This window comes from Giraffa tippelskirchi, chromosome 6, assembly GCF_054371585.1.
Source record: "Giraffa tippelskirchi isolate mGirTip1 chromosome 6, T2T-mGirTip1v1.2.pri, whole genome shotgun sequence".
NCBI classification, from domain to species: domain Eukaryota; kingdom Metazoa; phylum Chordata; class Mammalia; order Artiodactyla; family Giraffidae; genus Giraffa; species Giraffa tippelskirchi.
Window position 1 is genome coordinate 97,450,265 of NC_137280.1, and position 11,426 is coordinate 97,461,690.

At 54.9% G+C, this 11,426-nt stretch overlaps 1 protein-coding gene across 1 annotated transcript; it reads left to right on the forward strand.

The window, feature by feature from the left end:
• The first annotated feature begins 35 nt into the window (after window positions 1–35).
• On the forward strand, window positions 36–4,507 carry LSM7 (LSM7 homolog, U6 small nuclear RNA and mRNA degradation associated). Its single transcript, XM_081499956.1, has 4 exons — window positions 36–62; window positions 191–281; window positions 2,842–2,913; window positions 4,260–4,507. The coding sequence occupies exons 1-4, from the start codon at window positions 57–59 to the stop codon at window positions 4,400–4,402; spliced, it is 312 nt and encodes a 103-aa protein (XP_081356082.1). The 5' UTR covers window positions 36–56; the 3' UTR covers window positions 4,403–4,507.
• The last annotated feature ends 6,919 nt before the right edge of the window (window positions 4,508–11,426 follow it).

Here is an 11,426-nt window from a genome sequence, read left to right on the forward strand (position 1 = left end):
GTAGGTTACAAAGGGCGCAGTGGCGGCGCCTGCGCATAGCGACGCGGCGCGACAAGATGGCGGTGAGCGTGCGGCGCGGCTGGTGGGGTTGGCGGGATTCGCTGGGCTGGCGGGGTTCGCCGGGCTGGCGGGGCTGCGGGGGTTGACTGGGCAGAGCTCCCCGCCTTACAGCGTTCTGCATCTCCTGTAGGACAAAGAGAAGAAAAAGAAAGAGAGCATCTTGGACCTGTCCAAGTACATCGACAAGACCATCCGAGTGAAGTTCCAGGGAGGCAGAGAAGGTGAGGCCCCGTTGCCCTCACCTTCGTGCCCGCGGTCCACGAAGAGTGACGGGAGGCAGTACCGGTAACGGATGCCTGGGCCGCGCTTTAGGCGCTTGGCTCGGACAACTCGTCCGGCCTGCTGCCGGCGCCGGCGGGTAGGAATGGTTACACCCCTTTTGCAGGTGGGGAAACGGATGCACGCAAAGGGGCCCAAACCTCACCCGAAGCCACAGGGGCTGGGATTCAGGTCTCTGCCTCCTTTGGGTCTTGTCTCACCTAGGCGGCTGCCCCAGACCCTCACGGGCCCCCTCAGTACCAGGGTTTCTCAGTTTCGTCACTGCTGACATTAAGGCCGCTTTGTTCTCTGTAGGGGGACGTTCTGGGCGCTGTAGGGTGTGGAGCAGCATCTCTGGTCCCACCCACTCGATTCCAGGAGCCCTCTAGTCCTGATGACCGTAGGCATCCCAGACATGGCCCAGTGTCCCCTGGCACGGGCAGAATTGCCCCAGTTAAGAACCCGGGCCCTATACTCAATTTCCACGAAGCCACCTGAGGCACCTGTTGAAAGCAGACCTCATCTCCTTATTCACCACCGTTCCAGGGTAAAGAATGAGCCTTTTGCTTTTGAGTGAGGCAGGCAGCTCCCAGCTGCTCTGGGAAGCTCTGCTTGACTCTGCATCCCAAGTCAGGGTCCTTCGGTATAAGCTCCTGGTAGCAGCTGTCCTGGCTTGGCAGGTTTGTTCAGTTACTGTGAGGCTTTAACTCTTCATCTCCCTCTGCGATCTGGTGAGGAGACTGGCAGGAAAGATGATGCAGGGTTATGTGGAGAGTGTGGTCCAGGGCAGAGCCCCAGCTCACTGGCTGTGGGACTTTGGGCAAGTCGGTACCATCTCTGAGTCTGTCTCATTTGTCAGAGGCTGTTAACTCCACCTACCTCAGCAGTGGTGGTGAAATGAAAGGGTAACATCGTTAGCCAAGTTCCTGACACTTAGTGAGCACCCAGTGTTTCACTTATTCAGCTACCTCTGATCTTCAGTTTCTTTGTTCATAAGATCGTGATCCAGACCCCTCCTCCTCTGAGATGTGGACGAATGGGTAGCATCGTAGTGGCTAAAAACACAGTGCCTGCCTGTCTAGGTACCCGGCCCAGTGAGGCTCTGAATCTGAACAAACACTGGCACCATGCCGGCTCTGGGATGTACAAGGAGATGGGGCTCCTGCTTCTCAAGGCGCTTGTGTTTGTTTGTTTGTTTGTTTTTAAATTAATTTAGCTGCATCAGGTCTCAGACTCCAGGCCAGGTCTCTCTAATTATGCCATATGGGCTTAGTTGCTCCATGGGATGTAAGATGTTAGTTCCCTGACCAAGGATGGAACCCGCATATGCTGCACTGCAGAGTGAATTCTTAACCACTTGGACCACCAGGAAAGTCCCTTCTGTTCATTTTCTATGCTTCAACAACCCATTTTTATCTCACAGCGCCTGTGGTTCCAAACTCTGGGTGCCTCAGGCTCAGGTCTCTGATGAGGTTGCAGTAAGGGAGTGTCTCTGGGAGCCTGTCATCTCAGCCCTGGGGTCCCCGTTTTCTGGCAAGTGTTGGCCAGGGACCCTCTGGGGTCCTAGAGGCTGCCCACTGCCCCTGCCACAGACACTGTCCACAGCATGGCAGTTGACTCCTTTAAGGCCAGCAGGAAAATCTCATTTTTTCAACTTCTCTTTTCAGAAAGGGCCCATCCTTTTAATGGCTCACCTGTCAGGTCAGGCCCACCAGCATAGCCTCCCTTTAGATTCACTAAGAGTGAACTGACTCATGGACCTTGATCACATCCACAAAGCCATCTGTTACAGCCTGACCACAGACTGATGTCTGATCGAGAGTCCCATCCCACACCAGAGGGAGGGGTGGGGGAATGCTGGATTCATCTGAGAATCCCACCCACCTGGTGCGGCACCTCCCCCAGTAAGAAGGGAGGACCCACAGGTGTGGGCTCACTCCCTCGCCTGGGGCCAAGTGCCCATATATATTATTGGATTTGTCACTCTCCATCACCGCACTTGGTGGGTGCCATCACAGGGTTGAGGAGGGCTATAAACAGGAGAGGAAGCAGAGCCAGGGCCTCGCACTCAGGCAGAGCTGGCAGACTTGTTCTGCAGAAGACCAGACAGGGAACATTTTCAGCTGTGCTGGCCAGACAGTCTCTGTCGCAACTCCTCAACTCCATTGCAGCAGCTGAGCCGCCACAGTGACATTTAACAAACAAGCGCAGCTGGGCGCCAGTTAAACTGTTTACAAAACAGGCACAGGCGGATTTGCGGACTGTTGCAGTGGCGATGGTGTGGGGTCAGCTGTCACTGCTCGCCTCCCGGGAGCCCTTCCCTTGCTTCCCGTTTGGTCTTCCATCTGTCCTGTCCCTGGAGAGGCTGCTGCCACACCTGCATCTGGCTGGGGGGTGGCCCCTCACCAGTGCGGGCACTCCAATTTCATATGCTGACACCCTCGTGTGGCTCGCACTTTCCCCAGAATGACCATTGATCTTATGCTTGTCCATCTCTCTTCTATGCTTGGTGATTCCGACAAGCCAGTGGAATCCTGAAAGGGTTTGACCCACTGCTCAACCTCGTGCTGGACGGCACCATCGAGTACATGCGAGGTGAGTGCAGCTGGTGGGGCTCGGAAGCATCCTTGCCAGGCCTTCCTTACTGTTCCTAAGCTGCCACCCACATGCTGATCCACCGTGAACGTGGTGCCTGGTGGATCAGATGGCTGACGGGTGTGTTTGCTCTCCCACTGTCCTGGTGGGGCTCAGTAGACTGTCATCTTGGGACTTCAAGGGGGGAGTGTTTTCCAGATTCACTCGTCACCGACCCTGAGCACTTGCTGGAGTTGAAGTCTGCCTGGTGGGGCTAGAAAGTTGCTGCACCTGCCACAATAAAGCTGGCTCCCAGGGGGCTCGTCCTACTCCCTCTCTCCTGCTGTCCCTGTCTGTCAACTCCCTCCTGCTGACAAAGGGTCCCCTCCCCCTTCCTTTCCTATCCCTGTCTCCACAAGTCCCCAGACCCTCCAGCTCAGCCTGAGTGTGGCACGACGTAGCCCCCAGGTCCAGGAGAGAAGGGGGTCTCGCTCCTCTGGGGACCGTCAACGTTGAAGTACACGTTACCCTGGTGCAGAGTAAATGCGGCCACCCACAAGTGTCAGAGGCCACCAGGCAGAGGCCCTCTTTGTGGGAGGAGCAACCCTGTAGGGCCTCTTGCCTGCCCCTGTTTTCTCTCTTCCCTCGGGGTTTACGCAAAGTTCTGCTGCTGGGGTCCTGGCCCAGCCTCCTCAGGCAGATGACATTCTGGAAAAGGACAGCCTCACCCTGTGGGGCTGCTGGGAGAACCACATGAGCTGGTGTGTGCCATGCACTTACATGGGGCCCCAGCTTGCTGGTCCAGCAAGTTTTTGCCCTCTCCTCACCCCAGAACAGCCCCAGGCCAAGAGCCAGCCAGACCCATCCCTGCAGCTCCAGGAAGGAATAGGCAGCCTCAGATAGCTGTTGTCCTGCAGGGTCTGGGAGTGGGGAGTGGCACCCCAACTCAGCCTCTCCCATCGTGCAGTGATCTCTGAGAGTAAGCTCTCCTCCATGTGCTGTCACTTCCCCCCACTGGGAAGAGCCCGTTGGTGTGGGGGTGAATGGTGGCCCTCCAGGAACTCCCAGATCCTGCAGATGGGTTTTTCTTCTCCCCACCGCCCCTCTGAGCACTTGGTCCATCTCCCCAGGGCTGTGTTCTCATTGTGGAAGGAGGGCATGCTGCACAGGGCTGTTTCCAGAGCTCTTCCAGAGCCTCTCTGTCCATCTCCAGAGAAGCTGCCAATGGGCTAGGGAAAGTGGAGGTGGGGGGTGGGAGCTTGGCCTGCCTTCCTTCCCCCCAGCCCCCACACCTCGCTTCTTCCCACCCAGGCACATCTCAGGGCACCTTCCCACATTGCCTCACTGCCGCCCCTCTTCTCCCACAGACCCCGACGACCAGTACAAGCTCACAGAGGACACGCGGCAGCTGGGCCTGGTGGTGTGCAGGGGCACCTCGGTGGTGCTCATCTGCCCGCAGGACGGCATGGAGGCCATCCCCAACCCCTTCATCCAGCAGCAGGATGCCTAGCAGCCAGGCCACCGCTCCCCTGACTTGGCCACCCGTCCAAACGGAACTCTTTTTTGTATAACTTACGTTTTTGTGTTTTCTTAATAAAATTGCAAACCTCAAGTATCCAGGAGCCCCGGAATCTTGCTTTCAGCTTTGGTATTCTGGCAAAACCCAGACCTGGGGATTTGGTTCATCTGGCAGAGCTTTGAGTGCTGGCCGGGGACTTGGTGGTGATTGAGCATGCATAGTGCAGGCAGGGGAATGGGTCATGCCTTTGCAGAGACCCCCCCAGGGATCACCGCCTATGTGGACACCCCAGCCAGCCTTCTTAGCAGCAGGTCCTGTCCTTTCAGTGCCTCTATGCTCTGGCCCAGGGGGTCCCGCAAGGCCGAGTCTATCTTTGTCATGTCCCACCACAGCCATGATCCCACAAAGAACAAACTAGATGGAGCCTTGCTGTCCACCTGGCTCACGACCCCAGAGGTGATCTAAACCTCTTCCCCACTCATCCCAGAGGACAAGCCCACCCTTGCCCCTCAGCCGGCGACCCCAGGCCATCATCATGAACGTCCCAAGTCCCTGTCCTCAGGAGCAGGGCTTTCTCCTGGCCTCATTCCATAAACCCAGTGTCCTTGTTAGGACCCTGCCCCTGTGGGGCCATCCCTGCTGACAGCAGGCTCGTCTCTCTCATTTGTCACTCTGGAGCACTGATGAGGGTGGACGGGGGAGGCCGGGAGTAAGCATGAGTTGTCCTGGCGGAAAGTGTAAACGGGTCCCTCCACCAACACCAACACCTGGGGACACACTGGAAGCGGCCACAGAAGGAGACCTAGCTGGATGACTCCCTCGCTACCTGTCCTCCGTTGTCGCCACCAAATAAAGGGAGAGCAGCTGGCTTATCTCAGAGATCTGAGCTCTGCCATGGCCCGGCAGCATTAGCCCCTGCTGCCGGGAATTAGCTGTGGGGCCGCTAGCCAATCCCACGTGCTCCTCCTCCCTCTGCCCCACTTCCCTGCCATCTGGCGGCCCTGCATCCTTCAGTCCCCTGGCCAGCAGGGGGGCCCTGGGCAAGCTGGGGTCGCAGCCCCTGGGAAGGCTGTGACCTAGAATCTACGTGCACCCAGCCTGCCAACATCCAAACCCTGTGCTCTGGTCTTGGGGAGCAATCGACAGCTGGTGCCTGGGACTCGGGCAGGGGGCTCACGCAGTGGAGGGACTGAGAACCCAGGCACCAGAGCCTCTGTTCTGCGCCTGCGCTGTCTAAGACTGAGATACAAAGGCGGACACCCAGAGCTCAGGGTCAGAGAGGCCAGGGGCCTGGACCCCAGGGTGGGGTGGGAGTGAGGTGGGGGAGCAGCGAGACCTGGAGGCTAATCAGACCTCATTAGAGCCCCTGAGGTAGCCGAGGGCCAGGACAGAAACTCAAGAACTCCTGATTTTTCCAGCCCCCAGCAAGGCTTGTCTCTGGACCCTCTGCCCCCTAGCAGCAGACCCCAGGCTTCAGACCACTCTCCACCCACTCCTCCCCTCCCAGCTGATGAGCAGACAAGTTCTCTGTAGGCCACAAAGTCCAAGGCTCCAGTTCTCCTTCCCCCGCTTGCTGTGTGACTGACAGCAAGTGTCCCAACCTCTCTGAGGTCCTGTTCCTTCCCTCTTAAGCTCAGGAAAAGCCATCGAATATCCACTCTGCAGCCGGGCACTGGGACCCTGCCCAGTTGGTTAAGAGCACAGGTGTTTGCCCTCAAGTCTAAAGATGGGAACAATGCTGTGGGAGCCAAGAGAGGGAGACCCCGACCTCTTGGGGGCTCAGGCAGAATGCCCCAGAAAGGCAAATGAAATGAGCCTGTTCACTGAACCACTCATCCACCCTGGAGAGTCACTTTGACCTTGTTTGTAATAACCTAGCTGCCCATCACTGGGGGATCTGCTGTAGAAACTCAGGTTCCTCCAGCCACACACAAAGTGACTTATTACAGAGAGGCAGAGCTGTCTGTGCAGAGGTGGATTAAATATAGCCACAAATTCCCTGAGTTAACCCAGGTGACACCAGCAGAAGAACTTCACTGCCAACCTACAGAATCACAAGGAATAATACATTGTTTTACACCACTATGTTGGGGGATGTTTGTTACGCAGTGACAGGTCACTAAGACTTGCTGACATACAAGTGTAGCATGAGGGTGGTGTAACACCATTTAGTCAAGATGATCCTTTTTAACAAAATTGTATGTTTCTATGCTTTTAAATTTTAAATATATATAGAGAGAAGGATCTAGAAAGATCCTGCTGACCTTGGATTGAAGATGATGATGAGAGATGGATGTTAGACTGTCCTTAATGTTTTAATATTTCACAAGGAGAAATTTAATATTTAATATTTTACACTGAGTGTTATATTGAAATTTTAATATTTTACAAGGAATTTGAGAAAGAGATGGCCAGAAGCAGATAGGTAGATGCAGAGAGAGACTGAGGGAGACAAGGAAAGGCAGACACGGAGGCGGAGACTAGAGTAGGAACAGGGAGAAATGAGGACACGGCAACCTGGCTGGTGACACTGATATTGCCCTCCCCTCCCCCACCACCCCGGTATAAATCCCCAGTGGCCAGCCAGCCTGCCTGCCAGCCCACCATGCTCTCAAGAGGCAGCCCACTGACCCCGGCCCAGATCCCGCCCTTCCAGCTCCCAGCCCACGGTCAGCGCCCTCGGAGCACCAGCCACAGGCTACAGCCATCAGACGGGGGACCTGCCCTGCTCCACGTGCCCACGGTCACCACAGCCCATGGGTTCCAGGTGCTGGCCCAGAGGCCCCAGGTGCTGTCTGCCGAGGCCCCGCTCTGGGGGACATCACCAGAGACCCCTGCAGACCCCAGCTGGAGCCTGGACCAACCCGAGATCCCCAGGACGCCGCCCCATGGCAGATTCCAGAATCTCTTGAAGGTGGACAGGATCTTGACACTGCTGACGGTCAGCCCTGCCCCTCCCTCACTGCCTTGTCCCCTGAATGGCTTTAGTGACAGGATGGGCTGATGTGTACCTGGTTCACTTAGCTCTGGTTCATTCAGCTCCCCCCCAATCCCAAACCCTTTCATTATCCTCATTCACAGACGAGGAAGCTAAGGTCCAGAGAGGTCGACCAATGTGTTCTGGGTCACACAGCTGGGGTTCTAGTCCAGGGGTTGGGCTGCCTCCAGCACCATCTGCCCCCCACACCTGTCCTGTGCTCTGAAGCCTATCATGTGGATGTAGAAAGTAAGATCCAAAGCTGGATGTGTGTGTGTGTGGGGGGCACATGTTGGGAGGGGAAGGCGCTGTCTGCCCACTTGGTCCCAGGAACTTGGAAGAAACAGACCCCCCTGTTCTCACAATCCAGGTCTGCCACCCACAGCCCCTAGAGCCCTCAATCCACCCCAGAGCACCAGTGACACCGCAGAGCCCTACAGCCCCCCAGGGCAATCAGGGCATGGCTGGCCACCCCCAGGTTCCTGGCCAGTGACGCAGGGGAGGACTCCAGTTTCGTGTGGACATGGATGTAAAAATAAGAAGTTTTGGTCAACTTTGCAAATGGGGGGTGGGGTGGAAAAGGGGTCTTAGATCCCTGGGGCTGTTGGTTTGAGCTCAGGCTGGCCCAGGTGAGACTGACTATGCCCCTGCCCCGGGGGTGTCTGGTCTTCCTGCTTCCCACTTTCTCCTGCAGCTCCAATCCCACCTGGAGCCTCCACTATCCGCAGAAATAAGTCCCCCTGACACCCCCTCATCAGACTGGGAGCTTCGTGGGGGTGGGCGCTGATGCTCAATAAATGTCCTCTGCTGATGAGCACATGTCTTCTCACGCTTCCTGCTTATGTTCAGGGCCCAGGTCAGCTCCCTGACTCCCCACCCCTAACCAGCACCCACCAACCCTGTCCCCAGCCATGCTGACCCTAGCCAGCAGGGGTCAGGGCTTACCTAGGAATGACGAGCCCGGACAGAAAACAACATTCCTGGTTTGTAGATGAGGCTGGGGGGGGTGGGCAGAGAAATGGGGGGGGAGGCTGACCAGGAGCCTGAAATCAGGGGAGATATACCTTTGGACTCCACCTTGTCGCTGAGAAATTCTGAGTTCCCTTTCCTGGCCCCCATCGCCCCCAAAGTACACATCCACACCTATTGCATGTCTTAGAGGAACCCCAAATTAACGTGCCCCAAGCTGACACTCCCCCTTCCTCTGGCTGCCTCCACAGCTATCCCCATCCCAAGATTCATCCCCACAACTCCTTGAATTGTCCAGGTCCAAAAACCCCTGGGGTCACCCTTGACAAGTACTGACAACTCTATTCAGAATTGAATCCAAAACTTTTAACGAACAAATTACACTAATGCAGCTTCAGAAACCTGGGGAGGAAGGAACACTTCCTACCTGCTACATGAGGGCACCATAAGCAAAATCTGTCAAAAAACATTGCAGAAAAAGAAAACCACAAACCAATATCCCTCATGAATACAGATGCAGTACATATGAAATCTAGAAAGATGATACTGATGGAGCTATTTGCAGGGCAGCAACGGAGACCCAGGGTCTTTCCAGATGGTGCTAGTGGTAAGAAACCTGCCTGCCAATGCAAGAGACGCAGGTTCAATCCCTGGGTCAGGAAGATCTCCTGGAGGAGATCATGGCAGCCCACTCCAGTATTCTTGCCTGGAGAATCCCGTGGACAGAGGAGCCTAATTGGCTACAGCCCATGGGGTCCCAAAGAGTCAGACATGACTGAAATGACTTAGCACAAAATGGAGATGCAGACATAGAGAACAGACCTATGGACACAGGAGGGTGGGAGGAAGGAGAGGATGGGATGAATGGAGAGTAGCACAGAAACATATACACTACCATATGTAAAAGAGATAGCCAATGGGAATTTGCTGTATGACTCAGGGAACCCAAACCAGAGCTCTGTAACAACCTAGAGGGGTGGGAAGGGATGGGAGGTGGGAGTGAGGTTCAAGAGGGAGGGGACATATGTGTACCTAAGACAGATTCATGTCGATGTATGGCAGAAATCAATGCAATATTGTAAAGCAATTATCCTTCAATTAAAAATAAATAATTAAAAAAATACAGATGCAAGAATCTTTCACAAAACATCAGTAGATTGGATCCCAAGGATCCTACATCATGACCACAGAGTATGGCCAATGCCAGGAATGCAAGGTTGGTTTAACACTGGAAAATCCGTGAATGGGATTCACCTCATTGACACAAGAAAGGAGAAAAACCCTATGACTGTTTTTTTCATGCCTGCAGAAGAAGCATCTGACAAAATTCAACACTCAATTCAGGTTGAAATCTTGGCAAATAGAAAGAGGGAATTTCCTCAACCTGATAAAGGTCATCTGTGAAAAACTGACAGCTGACATCACCATAAATGGTGAAAAACTGATAGCTTTCCCCCTAAGACCAGGAGCAAGGAAAGGATGTCCATTGTCATCTTGGACATTGTACTTGAGAGCCTGAACAGTATGAAAGGACAGGAAAATTAAATTAATGATGAATGTCAGAAAGGAAGAACTAAGGAAATTCCCTGGTGGTCCAGGGGCTAAGAGTCCATGCTCCTGATGCAGGGGGCCTGGGTTACATCCCTGGTCAAGGAACTAGATCCCACGTGCTGCAACTAAATATGCTGCATGCCGCAATGAAGATTGGAGATCCCACATGCCACAACTAAGACCCAGCACAGGCAAATAAATATTTTTTTAAAAAGAAGAAGAAAGGAGGAACTAAGATGAGCCCTATTTGCAAAATCTGAAACTGCTTACTACTGCAAGATTTACTTACTGAAAATCCTTGCAAGTGATTCAGGCCTCAGGACCCTGCAACTAGATCATGATGGTGCCTGCTCTGGGTTCCCTTGGCTGCAGTCAGATAGGTCAATTCAACCAAAAAAGAGCTGGGTTTTGGTAAGCTCCATGGGGCACATGCAAGGAGGCCCTGAGGGGACTGTTTATCATAACCATATCAGGGACCTATGCTTACTTGGGACTTGGGGGCTGCCATCGAGGGCCCACCTTACACAGGAGTTAGTGTCAGTTTGAGGCCCCTGTGTGGCCACACAGAAAAGCTGCAGAAGCCCCAGTGCCATGTCTGGGAAGCCCTCCAGTCTATGCCTTCACTGGGCTCTCTGCTGTCGGGCCGTTCCCACCCTCTGCAACCCTCAGAGCTTGTCCTGCTAGCTTTGGGCCCATTTGTTCAGTGGGAGCTGTGTTTGGGGACCAGCATCCCCACGCACAGCCCGAGGAAATGTTGACTCAGTAAATAACACCCCTGTGTATCGTGGATCGGGCAGACCTGTAAACAGCACAGGCACATGTCAACCTCCTAGAGGGATGGGTTGTTATGATTCCCACATTACAGATGAGGCTACTGGGGCTCAGAGAGGTTAGGTCATCAGTCAAGGTCACCCAGCAGGGACCTACCTGGGGTAGCCCCTGGGATCTGGAGTCCAAGGCCTCAATCCCTCTGAACTCTTGTCTCCCAGAAACTCAGGATTCCACTCTTATCACGGTGGGAAAGCCACTTGTCTGAGGCCACAGCTGAGGTTCCAGGCCATGTGACTCCTGCTTCCCCTGGCCCCGACCGCCAGTCGTACACATCTCGCCGGAGAAAGGAGAGAAGAGAAGGGCTTTTAATTTTAGAAATCATTACTGCTGCCTAAGGGCTCCTGCTGGCTTTCCCAGGTACGAGGACACAGGATGGGGAGAGTCAGGGCCCTGCTGCACCCACAGCCAGGAAGGTGGGACACAGGGTGCTAGGGAAGCCCCTGGGGATGGCAGCCACCTCCAGGCCCCCTGCCCAACCTACAGCTCCCCCATCTGGAGCCGCCCTCTCCTTCCAGGGGTCTGTCTCCATGGCAACATCCCCATCGCAGGTGTTCGTAACCTTGGCAACCAGGTACTGCCATCCCACCACCTGGGAGGCTGGAACCCCTAGCTACACCTCCTTCCCACACCCACCTCGGCCCTCACGGTAGCATCCCACTGGGGATGCTGGGCCCAGAGAGGCCATTC